Source organism: Filicampus tigris, chromosome 4, assembly GCF_054856515.1.
Source record: "Filicampus tigris isolate MCC_2025a chromosome 4, RoL_Ftig_1.0, whole genome shotgun sequence".
In the NCBI taxonomy this organism is placed as follows: domain Eukaryota; kingdom Metazoa; phylum Chordata; class Actinopteri; order Syngnathiformes; family Syngnathidae; genus Filicampus; species Filicampus tigris.
The window spans coordinates 13989525-14002884 of NC_141220.1; the positions used below are offsets into that span (position 1 = coordinate 13989525).

The 13360-nt window shown below is 40.9% G+C and overlaps 2 protein-coding genes across 3 annotated transcripts in view; one reads left to right on the top strand and one right to left on the bottom strand.

Moving 5' to 3' along the window:
- Window positions 1-15: 15 nt before the first annotated feature.
- Window positions 16-12673, bottom strand: rspry1 (ring finger and SPRY domain containing 1). Of its 2 annotated transcripts, none has more exons than XM_086028439.1 (15): window positions 12366-12673; window positions 11122-11745; window positions 9932-9984; window positions 8869-8981; window positions 6719-6845; window positions 6578-6636; window positions 6334-6400; window positions 5647-5778; window positions 5436-5551; window positions 5111-5254; window positions 4897-5008; window positions 4684-4786; window positions 4452-4604; window positions 2972-3076; window positions 16-2306 (listed from the first exon to the last, which is right to left on the bottom strand). In XM_086028439.1, the coding sequence occupies exons 2-15, from the start codon at window positions 11517-11519 to the stop codon at window positions 2210-2212; spliced, it is 1779 nt and encodes a 592-aa protein (XP_085884565.1). In that variant the 5' UTR covers window positions 11520-11745; window positions 12366-12673; the 3' UTR covers window positions 16-2209. The 2 variants fall into 2 exon arrangements, with proteins under 2 accessions (XP_085884565.1, XP_085884564.1); XM_086028438.1 differs by having other exon boundaries at window positions 12339-12673.
- The window catches only part of anapc13 (anaphase promoting complex subunit 13), a 4038-nt gene continuing 2402 nt past the window's right edge, over window positions 11725-13360 (top strand). The window contains exon 1 of the mRNA XM_086028446.1: window positions 11725-11805. The gene's annotated coding sequence lies outside the window, so the exon portion shown is untranslated. The remainder of the gene's footprint in view (window positions 11806-13360) is intronic.

Sequence of the window (13360 nt, forward strand, 5' to 3'; positions counted from 1 at the left end):
ACAGGATCACAGACATCACATGAACATACATTTATTACAAATAGCACAATCAAGGATACAACAATTCTTTGATAAATCACATCTTTGGGAATTCTGGGGGGAAATTCCTGTTAATTTTTCTGAACAATATTTCACAATTTTATCCTGAACTTCATCTCCAGCCATACAACTCATTATTTCCCTCGGCTGCTCTTTTAAGGTGCTCCAAACTAGCAAACAGTAACTAGACAAGCACGTGTCTCACTGAGCAATTCAAGTCATCTTCAGAAACCCTCCTAGTATACTTTAGATGGTTTTATAGATCTAGCTCATGCATATGGTGGATACAATTCCGCGTTGCTTTAATGAACAAGTGAAAACACGTCTTTAGATAAGCCGCACAAAGAGAATCATCCTCGAAAACCAAGACAAGCCAGAGATGCTTCAAGTAACAGTGGGAAGTAACTTTGCCAGAAAACATGATATCCAATGTAAAAGGTCAGTCTGAAGCAGTCTCCACCCACTGTTTGTAACCAGGATGATACAGCAGATTTAAGGAAGGTTTGTAAACAAACAGACTTACTAAGAGTGCCATGATTTGTGGCAAAATGCATCAAAAATAGTTACAAACAGATGCCACAACATCTCCAAAAAAAAAAAAAAAAAAAAAAAAAAACAACCTTGGGGGATACTTTCACATTAGTCTACGAACCATTTAACAGAGTCCAGCAACTTCCCTGCCATTTATTTGAATTTTCATTTTGTTGAATCCCATCAAATTTTTGTGATTGGAAAGCCATCTTAATATCACTTAAGGGACGAGTTTGCAATTGAAGAAAAAAAACCAAAAAAAACCCCACACTTTCCATATTTGCTAAAAGTCATTACGACTTCACATTAGTACAATAAATAAAACTTGAAACTGATAACATTTGGTGTTATTGTACATCAACACTCCATTGCGAATAAGGTGCTTTTCTGAGGAAACAAGGCAACAGGTCAGCACAAGGCCACGGGAGAGTGCCCGTGGTAAGTGCGCAACGAATGATTGACACCTTGTAAGCCTTCTGATTGTTTTTCCTCAGGCGCGGTGGATTCTTGTGTATCAAATTGGAGGCAACAAGATGTGTCCAGGGACAGCTGTTTTTTTTTCCATGTACTACTGTCAAGTCACAATGACCGTTTTAACAAAAAAAAGCATTTTTTGGGGGAGGGGAATTGCACTCTTCCTTTAAACAGAAATTAACATTGCCACATTAGTATCAAGCTAATCAATCAAACTAAAGACTTGCTCAGGTGGTTGGATTTAAATTTATTATCAACGTTGCCCACAACTTTTCTGGAAGCATCTTCCGTATGCATTTGTGGTCCTTGCTGACATAGCACTGCACGCAGAGGCCAATCTCAGACTTCCAAAAAAGCAAGCAACAGGCAAGCAGAGATTGTTTGAAATCATTACAGTACCCCGATTGAGGGTTTCTTATTGTATTGGCAGTAGTCAAAGTCATACCTCTGATGAGACTGGATAATTAACATTCACCTTTGTAAACTAAATGAGGCCTGCATGTTTGGGGTTTTCTGACAATAATGATTTGTGGAAATTCCAGGAAGGGACATTAACCGAGGGATGTTGGTATAACATGGGGCAAGGACACGGACAAGGACAATGCTACCTTGGAAACGCAACATACTGCAGATATACACCCAGTAATATAAAAGTGAAATACCTCACATTTGTCTGTACCTTGGTGTTAACACTGTATTTGTGACGGTATTGATTACTACTACCCTGCTCTTTCAGACCCCAAAACAGACAAACACCCCAAAACAGGCCGCGTCATCATTTGTAAAAAGAGGTCCGGTCCGCTAAGTGGGTCTTGCGGATGAGGAGTATGACGTCATCTTCATGACTTTGTTGTGACTCGCTCCTTTAGTGTGCGCACACAGTTCAGGAGGATTCTATAGTCTTGCTTCCGCTCAGAAGAACACAAGAGGAGGTGTCGCTAAATGAGTGTAAGCTCAAGGGAATTCTGCTGTGGTTGGTTGCCAATCTGCTCATCTCCTCTCGTTCCTATCGCGCCCCCCTCCACCAATGCCGTTTTGTGGCCAGAACGCGCAGTTCTGCTACGTTGACTGACTGCGGCACCGTCCTCCAAGCCTGCCGGGCCAGAGGGGGCTTGGAGGGGGAGGTGGCAGTAGGGCTTGTGCGCATTTCCTCGCAGGAAGAGTGTCAGGAGACATGGGCAATGAGTCTGACGCGTGTCTGGATGTCTTGGCGACAAAGGGGACACGTTTCTAACTGTAAGGCACACTGCATACACATACCCCTGGAAAAAGAACAGCCACGGATAACGTTGGGTAAAAAAAAAAGGGACATCTGCATTTGTCAGATCAATATTAGGTTTGGTCAAACCCGCTTTCCATAATGGCAATACAATTGTAACTGTACTAGGGCTGCTCGATTATGAAAAAAAAATAAATAATCACGATTATTTTGGTAATAATTGAAATCACGATTATTCTAACGATCATTTCCTTTTTGGTACAAAACTAGAACATTTTCAAACAAAAAAAATAATAAAGACAAATACATATCTTTACACTACAATCATGTAAGTTAGAAACAACATTTATAAAATTAGTATTTATGGAATAAGAAAAGGTGCAAATGTATAAATTCAAACAGTGTGTTGGATATAGATGCATATTAATAAATCGTTCTTTACAATTATGCCAATTTTGTCATCGTGGAGTGTAATAATCATAATTGTAATTTAATTTCGATTAATTGCACAGCCCTAAACTGTAGTTACTTTTTTTTTCTTATTACTTTCACAAGCGCAAATAAGATAAACGGTTAAAAAAAAATAATAAATAAACAGAAACATCCTTTCTACCATCTGAAGAATCACGCACGGTATGCTGTGGTCTCATGTAATGTTATTTGGAATTCTTAAAAGTATGGTGGAGTTTAGAAAATGCATATGCGTACCCATGTCCACAGGGCCGCAGCTCTGTGTCAGCCATGATGTCACAGCACAGCGTGCAGCAGTTGTCGCGGATGCTCACTTGTTTCAGTAAAGCCAGACGCCGATGTCTGGATGAAACACAAGCACAGAAAATGCTGTTTGCGTCAAGTGGTGATGATGATGATGATGATGATGATCAAGTTTCCTGCGATGACTCGCACCATTACAACTGCAATGGCGTAATGACCAACCACGTGGAAAAATGTATTTGTTTTTTGTCATTCTTTTTGCATTACATCTTCTCCAAGGGCCAGTTTCTGTACTTTTTTTTTTTTTTAAGGTTTTCAAGCTTTTCCAGCACCCAACACATCTTCAGAATGAAGTACAATACATATCGAAAATCATTATATTATTCCACCTCATGGAATTTTTACTATTTAATCATATTGCTATAATAATAATAATATATTAGAAATGAAAAATATCTTTCATAAGAGCGATGATTTATTTGACCAATTTAAACAATTTAATGTAGACATGTCCAGCTCCGTTCCTCAAGGGTCGCTTTCCTGCCTCCTTTCCAGCTCTCCTTGCTGCAACACAGCTGATTTAAATGATCAGTTCATTGGCAAACTCTGAAGAAGCTTGATAACGATCGTGATCTTTTGAATCAGGTGTGTTGTAGCAGGCATAGATGGAAAACGGGCAGGACACCGGCCCTTGAGGACTGAGTTTCAACACCCCTGATTTAATGCATATTACCTATAAATGTAAGACTTTTAAAACTTTGAAAATGCAACGCAGTTCAAGTCAAGCATGTAAACCTGTGAAGAGTTTTGAAGTTGGGTGGTGCTCAGATTGTGCAAAAGTGCATGCGAATGCTTCTTCTCGATTTCACTGACATCCAGGCGGCAGCATGGTGTTAAAACAAAAATACTAACTAGGGATGCGCATAGATTGTGAAGAATGCCTGCAATTCAAATGTAACGATTCATCGAAAATCGTTTAAAAATCGACTAAAACCGATGATAATCAATTTGAATCCAGACGAATTGAGCTTGGACATCTCAGCACTCACAAGCCCTATACAGCAACACCTAACAAAAGCCAACATAGCTAGATCATTAGAATATTCTATTTTAGGGTCTTTAATTTTTTTTCCATTCCAGACGCATACCACATTTTGAATGTTTGGATCAAATTATGCGCTTGTGCCAAACATCGTTGCGTATTGCGTTTGTGGATGGCTGCAGCACCACACCAGCGCACAGAGACAAGCATGATAGTGATTTTTTTAAAATAGAATCGAAAACCGAAAACTGAAAATCGAATCGGGGCTTCAGGGAATCGTTACATCCCTAAAAAACAAACAACCTTGTTACGTTGTAGTTTTTAATAAATTCAACTCAAGATATCAAACAAACGCTTCCAAGATATATAAAGTCATGTGATGCTGTTGTAAAAATGATTATCGAAGATAAAATACACCCTGCTTCATCTTACCTCGGTAGGATGATCTTTTCACTTGGCAGCAGCGAAGCAAAGTCATTAAAGGTGCTGAACTTGACTGAGGGCGGGTGGCGGAAAGGCTTGGCGCCAAAGTTAAACTCACACTGCTGGTATGACATGAAACTGGCTGCCGCAAAGAAGCCGGCCCTGACAGATAAAAGGGGAGGAAAGGAGATCATTTGGGCGAACAAAGACAACAGGAAAAAGGAATCACGTGTGAACTTACGTAGCAGAGGAGAAGACCTGTTTCTCTGGCGGCAGCTGATGTCCATTCAGATAGAAGATCATCTGCTTTTTGCTGAGGTCCAACAGGAAGCCGACTGCATCTCCTACAAAAAAGAGCCCATCAGAGCACGAAAAACCACTCGAACTAACCTTGATGTCATGGCAGCACTCATCAACTAAAACATGTCGTCGTAACCACAACAAAAAGGCATACCCTCCTTCCAGCAGGGGTGAGCGTGAGGTTTACTGCGAGCATTGTACCAGATGAGCTGCCTGCAGCCATCGTATGCACACGAGTATTCGTCATCGCCAATCCCGTAACCCTCCTGCAACACACGCCGGCACGTTACAAAAAAAAAAAAAAAAAAACATTCGCAGAAAAAGACAGGATGAGAAATGGAAGGATATCCGGGAGACAGAAAGGTTACATGGTTGAGGAACTTGCTGTCCTTGGTGGCCCATCCGATCTGCATCACGCCCGATGTAATGACTATCACCTCATAGTACCACACGCCCGAATCCACGCAGAACGTACAACGCACACTCTCGAAAGAGGACGCATCACACCGGGCCTGTGGTGGGCGGAGGGGGGAGAGAGAGAGAGAGGAGAGGGGAAAAAAAAAAAAAAAAAAAAAAAAAAAAAAAAAAAGACATGAATGTGAGTCTTGCGCTGAACTTATTTCAAGACGATTGAATCGACTATTTTCTTTGCCATCCGCATAAACGATGGAGGCTAATTTCAGACAGGCTGACCTCTAATCCATTGGGGGAGATCTTGAGGTACTCGCTGACGTCATTGCTGTTGAGCATGGCGTTGATATGGGAGAGGTTGACCTTCTCGTAAGTGAACTGCCGCCCGTCTTTCAGGACTGGATGGCGAGAAGGAGCGGCACGTCATCCCCTTTAGTCACTCGGCCACACAATAACAAATGGAAGGGCTTGTCGAATACGCAGGCCAACTCACACAGGTTGTCTAAGCTCCACTGCGAGCAGAATCCGACCTGCCTCTTTAGGTAGTTGGTGTGCTCTGCCCACAATTCCAACACAGCCAGTCTCTTGCTTATGCAAGACTCGGATACTGTCAGCTTGTTCTCACCTGGGGAGGGGGGGCAAACACATTGTGGTTTTTTTTTTTTTTTTGTCGTTTTTTTTAAATAAGGAAGTCAACCCAAACATGTTATTTTCAAGAATATGTTTGATGCAAGCCCACTAGTTGAAACAAGGCATTTTAATAAATATTGCCTTTGTGGAATAAGAGTTAATTCACCCGTTTTTAGCCATCTCTGGGGGCGGCCATTTTGTCACTTCAGTCGACTGAAAATGACATCACAACCGCTCAGGGCTTTGGTAACAACCAATCACGGCTGACCCGTTTTCTTTAGCTGAGCCGTGATTGGTCGTTAACTGAGCCCTGCGTAGTTGTGATGTCATTTTCAGTCGACAGAAATGACAAAATGGCCGCCCCCCGAGATTGCTAAAAAGGGGTGTATTTTGCTGCTTAACTCGTATTCCACAAACGCAATATTAATCAGAATGCCGTGTTTCAACTAGAGTGCCTGCTGGGAACATATTCTTGAAAAAAAATATGTTTGGGTTGATTTCCACTTTAAGAGCATCACCCCCCCCTCAGGGAATCTCTAAGTGAACTTACTGGTCTGAGAGAACTTCTCCAAGGCAATCAGAGCAAACAGCATGACAGTGGGGTGTGCCTCAGAGCCCTCGGGGTCGGAAAGACAAGAAATAAAGTCATTCATTTGAAAATATCTATATTACCTCGTCAAACTCCACATGAGCAATCAGAGTCGCAACTTGACGCACAGCTAGGAGGCTTTTTCTCACTTTAGCTGCATCGGGTTGTTTTTTTTTTATCTTTTTTTGGTCTCAACTACGCTCACCATGCTCTCGAGAAGGTATTCGAGAATTCCAGGGCTCAAGAGTCCAATACTAGCTGGTCCTTTGGAAAGAAGACGCCATATTAGCAAGCTGATTGGGTCAGTGAAAAAGGGCAAAACAAATATTCAAGTGTGTCAACGTACCAGCCAGTTTCTCAGCCAAACATCCAAGGACAGCTGTGGTGTTTCTGTGTTTGGCGGGAGTCAGAGCGTCCTGTCGGGCCACGGCCGCATTCAGACTCAGCATGTCCGACAGTTTCTGGAGAGCATCCTGAAGACAACACGGGCGGCTTATTCAAAGATGGCGACTCTTGAGAGAAGTTAAATATGGCCAACTTTAGTGATGTTATGGCCTCTTTTCACTGCAGTCATTTTGACAAGGTAAAAAGTGGACACGGTCGGAAAATATTCAATACTCATATCGGCAAACACAAAAATTGGGCTACATCTGTTTAGGTTTTAGAGAGGCAATCTCTTGTAATTTTACATTGCTGTCAATTCATTCTTCAGGTTTTTTTTCCCCCTAAATTGTGTGTAGTGTTAGAAGATAATTCACATTCAACTGCGTAGTTTGAGGATTGGTTCTTCACGCTATACAGCGATTGTATTGTGTGAGACAAATAAATCTACAGTATTGCACCGGTAATACGACTTCACAATAAAATCTTTCATCATTATTTGTTTTATGGTTCTATTGATTAAAGGGATTGAGGATGGACGTAGAAATCTAATTCGAATCTTTACACAGTAGTGTGCATAACTGTAATGGAAATCGGGTTGAAAACAAAAAAGGATCAAGCACCCCAGTTGGGCTGAAAGAGAATGCAAAGAAAAAAAACCTGTGATGCATGCATGGACAATGTTGCCTTTTTTTTTTTAACACTGGAGAAATAAACAAAGCATACCACATCCAATATATTCAATTTCATTATTAAAAGGGACAGACAGTAATTGAGCTGGATGTATACAAGCGCAACCATACAGGCAGGCCTTGCGACGGGATAAAGTGATAGGCCAGGAGTAATGCCACATCACTTTCTTGAATCGGCTACTTTTGTTGCACATGGTGCAGGCGTTATATTTGCCCTGAGACGACTAATCTAATATTAATTTGTTCCCTTCAGTAGCTCAACCTAGTCACATTTTTAAAACAAATTAACTGTTTAAACAAGTTTTACTTGGAGCTAGAGGTGGGCGATATGACGATATTAGATCGTCAAGCGGTTTAGCGTGTTCACGATCTCATGAAGCCGAAAGATCGCTCGATCGTCGACATGGCACATTTGAAACAGTTTAGCTCAATGGCGGCACAAAAGCCGCTGACGCGTATACCCGACCAACCAATCACAGCACGCACAGTGCACCGTACGCGAGACTCCCCGCCTCCATGTAGTTTGTAGAGCGGGGAGCTATAGCGGAAAGTCACCACGAAGCAGAGTTGGTCCCGAAAAAAAAACTCCACATCCACAGTGTCGATTTGGTTTGGCTTTTCCTCGGATGAGAAAGGGCAAACCAGTTATTTGCAAAGTTTGCAGAGACTCGGTTCCGACGTCAACGCCGGCAGCCAAAGCAAACGGACACATGGTAGCCAGAGGCAGCCGCTGGCTCCAAGCTAACGCAACCCACGGTAACAGAGTCATTTGACACGAGCACTCCTTATGAAAAAACAAGCAAGCGGTGTAAAGAAGTAACTGAGGCAGTGACTTATTAGCTTGCTGAAGACAGGATTCCCATTAAAACAGTGGAAAACGAGAGCTTTAAAAGACTCTTCAAAGTACTAGACCCGCGTTACGAGCTGTGTTTTTATGTTCACGTTATATTCACATTCACTGCACATTTTGATAAAAATGGTAACTATTCAAATTAAAACCTGTTCAGAAAGCTTAGCTGACATAAAATGTATTTTTTTTAATACACATTTTAAATATATTTTATGTTTAACATGAGGAAAATCGTCAGAAATGTGCAAATTAGTCTTAAAAAAAACGATGTAAAAAAAGAATCATGATAAAATCGTGATCGTGATTTTATTTTTAAAAAAATTGTGATATGATATTCTTTCCAGATTGCCCACCCCTACTTGGAGCCAAAACAAGTATTAAAAATGATGGTAACTAGTCCCATTTCCCATTAACGGCTTAATCAGCTGCACTTTGGGGAAGCTGATACACATCTTGTAATATAATTTCCCCAGTGAATTTATGTCTTTTTGAAATATTAAGCAAGAGGAAACATTGCATTTTCATTTTCCCTTCAAGGGTAAAAGCCTTCATTAAATTGACTACACGTTTCACCTTAGTGGGCAAGGGACACTCATCTAATAGTAGAGTGATGACTGCAGGGCCAAGTGGGTCATCTAACGGTATCACTCGAATCAGAGACTGGACAACTTCCAGCCAGCCGTCATCTAAGAGAGGAAAAAAAAAAAAAAAGACAAGATGCAATTTGAGCTTCTGCTCAGATGTGTCGCAACACGCATCCTAGTTGACGTGCTCCTAATGGTGTGTATTCAAAAAAGGGCACGGGAGGTAGGCATTTATTAGAGTGAACAATTCGGCGCCGGTCAAAATTAGGATTGAGTGGCCTTTGGCGGATGTCTGTGCGTTGCTAAGTGCCACTCACTTGCATTGACAAGTCGACAGGCTTTGAAGGAAAACAATTCACATTGGTTTTACATCGAAACAACCGAAGTGCATTGCCAAGTGGCCTACGAATAATGCAACGCGTCACGTTAAGACAGAGAGGCTGGTAGCTGACTGAGCAGCCACATGGCTGCCTTCGACGATCGCCATCTGCAAGCTAAATCTCAAACTTGCATTTGTAATTAAGTCTGTGTAGCAAATACTCTGCACATGGCACACAGCTCACACGCACCACTGAAGTATAACCGTAGACCATATGTGCATGTCGGTAAACCATAGGCTTGTCCAACCTATTTTTAGGGGTGCTGAAGCAGTGTACCGATGTTGCCTGTTTTCAGTCAACACGTCCCATTTTTTCCGAGCTAATAAGACTCACACAATATACATCAGTAATCATACCCAAACATGTAAATTATAAAATGAACCTAGAGTCGTCGCTTTCTGTAGGCATAAAAAGAAGGATTAAAGAGGATATGACATTCAATAATTACCAACCAAAACTAGGCTGAGTTTACTTTATGCTTTCACTTTTTCTTTCAAATTTAGTATCAATTGAGGGTATAAAGTCTTGAGGTATAAAAACTTGTATTACAAGAGAAATCCTCATTCTTTCTCCATGTGTGATTCATTACGACCAAAAACTTAAAGCATGATTATGACCAGTAACTATGTTTGACATGAATATGAAAAATATTCCAAACGTAAATTGTCTTACCTGTCTCTGCCATCTCGTGTAAAGTGATCATGGAATAAGGTGGTTCTTGATCACTGGTGAAAACAAAACAAAAATCGGTTTCAAGAAAGTGAAAGCAGTCTAATTTAACCTCTGTGTATGTTTCTTTGTACATCGATCCCTAATGCAGGGCGGCAAACTAAAATTATCTAGTTTAATTATTAGCCAAACCAGTTTTCCAACAAATATTTAACAATGTTACTTTAATGGCAGCAAGACAGCAAGTGCTGGTCTTTGACTGTTGCACTTAGATTAGTCTGCAACCAGTCTGATTAATTAACAACTAATCATTTATCGAACTTATGGATGATTATTTTTGAGGATCTATTAATCGTTTAGAGACCTTGTTCCTAACTGTCCATAGCCATAACCTTGGAATTTCAGCCTCTCAACAGTAAGCATTCTCAAATTTCTATAGTCCTCCATGAAAGCTGATTTTGTGATATTTTGTGTTGAAACAAAATAAAATATTTGCAAACATTTTTGCATATTTTCTGACATGTTATGGGCAAACCAGTAACTTAATCAGAATTTATGTTTGTACATTTTTCGAATTAAATCTTTTATTAAACATTTTTTTAATCAAAATCATTCATCCATTTAGATAATGATAAGCAGATGATATTTGATTATTAAACTGTGTAGTTGCTCTACACATGCCTTTATGGGCCTCATTTGTCACAGAAGAACTGTTGTCATAAAATTGGGAGGACAGAATTACAAATGCAACTAATTCGATTTGACACATGTGAAATACTATTGGCCATATAGCGTGGCTGATAGTTTGCAGGGCCAGAATGACTCCGTTTGACAAAGAGTCTCTTTTGGGACGCTCACATTTTAAATCTGCCACAACAGCGACGGTCCTAATCAGTTAAAAGTCAACAAAATGGTGGGAATGTTATCGCCAGCGATAGCTAATCACAAGGGAAGTCAGCTACCTGAATACAGTGCACACTCACCTATTCACATTAGAGCCATTACAATCCTTTGTAAAATCACAAATTAAGGTTTATGTAATTGAAATGCATGGTTACATTTTTTTTTCTTGGAGAAATGCTTACTATATATTGCATGTTCTCACATTATATGCCCATTTTAGTCTATAATGCTTGCACTGTAATGTCTTTGATTAAATATTGTCAATAGAGGCAGTGACGTGGCTTATTTACTTGTCTACAAGGGTCCTGATGACAGCCAGCGTGTCCAGCACCAGGCCATCCACATTCTGCTTTTTCCGCCGTGGCTCGTGGGGGCCGCGACCTCTGCGCGGGGGTCTGACTGGGTCTCTCGGGCGACTGCTACGAGACTCCCCCGTATCGACAGCTGTGCCCGTACCGTGGTCCACCCGCCTGGCTTGTCCTCGAGATGCCCTCGATGTCCCATGGTGATGGTCCTCTGCATCGCTATCCTCCCGACACACGCAGCTATTACCCATGGTTCCAGGGCCAGCGAGCACAAAGGCGAGGGTCTCCCACGGGGAAGAAAAGGTGTTTGTGGAGAAAAGGAAGAGCAGAACCTGTGCAAGGCTCCTGCAGGCACAGTAACTGATCCAGGTAGCTACTATCATATCATTTGATTAACTTGGTTATGGAGGGTTCTTGTCCCAAAGGGCAGGGTTGGATTGGCCCAAATGATCATCGTGACTCCAAGCGGGGATTTGGAGATATGTTTAACAACACACAACTGTGTTTGTAGACCAAGATGGGTCAGGTGATGTGATGAAGTCTTTAATCATCATAAACATCACAAAGTTCTGATCTAGAGGTCCTCTGGTCTCACACAACTTTGGAAAGCTAAGGGAGCACACACACAAAAAAAAGCATTAGGGCGGGACCTATAAAAATATAATCCAAGTAAGTGTTTTACTAATTAAGGTCACTCTATAAAATTCGACAGTGAGGAAACTATGATATCAACTTTCTCTTGACAAACACAATTCTACTTGATTTCCAACTGGGGAATAGTTCCGGTAACTCAAAATGAGAGAATAATAATTATGGCAATGAAATGCGATTGATGCTGTTGACAAAACAACAACCCAAAACAGTTAGCGTGTTAGCTTGCTAGCCACCCACCAAGCAACAGTTACAGCAATGGTATCTCTAACCACGAGTCTAAAAAGTCGTAAGTCTGTCGCGTCGCTTATGTGTTTGAATGTCATTCGCCTACACACGTCTCAGTCGCTTTCTAAATGCTGCAGCATCATAAAAGCGGCACGCCAGAAAGTAGTCAAAATGGGTTTCTAGCGACGATATAGGCTGCGGCTAACCAGTTGCTAGACGATAGCTTGGCTAACCATGACTGTCAAACAACTGAAGTTAGCAAACACGAGTTGCAATCAACTAGGCGTAATGCTTCTGCAGCCAAGGTAATATAAGAGATTTACCCAAGGATCGCGTATTCCGCAACACACCTTTGTCGTTGGCCACTAGCTAAATGTGTCATGCACATTGGGAAGACGCTACACGGGATTGCTGCCTGGCAAGCTCCATGCTAAGTTCCGTAGCGTAGGCAGCTAGCAGCAGACTGACCACTCATTGTCATCAGACGGGATGCAGAGGAGGATTCCAGGCTTTCTTTACTGTAAAGGTCAAACTTTGTCCTTTCACCAATTGTTGACGGATTTTGGTACTTTGAACAATGTATTTACTCTGATTAGATGTGTCCATAGCAAAGTTACTGTTACATTCATAACCCCACCCTACCTCTTGTATGGAATGTTTCAAGTAATGAGTAAAGAAACGATGAAACCATGCATTAACAAAAAATAAAAATAAAAATCCAGGCTTTCTCTACGATAAACACACCAACGTAAAATGACAAAACCTAAAAAAAAAAAATCAAGAATATATTAAAAACATATATTCATTCTATATATATATATATATATATATATATATATATATATATATATATATATATATATATATAAAATCTGCACACTACGTTTCTTGGTTGGATGTACACTACCCACCTTCAGACACCTACACTGACAGACTACTGTGGAAAGCCAGTAGAATCATTGACCCCGACCCTTTTCCTGTGGAAAACGGAATTAAGGTCTAGAAGCACAAGACTCAGAAACAGCTTCTGCCACTAGCTCTGAAATGTATCTACACCATCGCACCTAACAAACACTTTTTAAAAAATCACACTTTTGTTCATGGTGCATGAGCCTATTCCAACAGAGATCAGGCAGTCACTGAGAGCACAACCCATCACACTCCCATTCACATCACTGAGTGGAAATTACTCAAATCAGGACATTGAACCAAACATGTATTTTTCTCAGATGTCTCAGACTTTGAATGAAAACAGTGTTTTATTCCAAACATTTGTACTTGTACAATCACAATATGGAGGGACATTGTCTAATCAACACAATGTGATACATGTATGCAAGCCTTG

What these genes read in the sequence shown, in the direction of transcription:
- rspry1 (XM_086028439.1), bottom strand. Translation starts at nt 11,519, where the DNA reads ATGATAGTAGCTACCTGGATCAGTTACTGTGCCTGCAGGAGCCTTGCA. An exon ending in GTGGAGCTTAGACAACCTGT is followed by an intron (nt 5,552 to 5,646) that starts GTGAGTTGGCCT and finishes CTCGCCATCCAG; the next exon opens with TCCTGAAAGACGGGCGGCAG. An exon ending in CTGCGGCCCTGTGGACATGG is followed by an intron (nt 2,307 to 2,971) that starts GTACGCATATGC and finishes TTCTTTTTCCAG; the next exon opens with GGGTATGTGTATGCAGTGTG.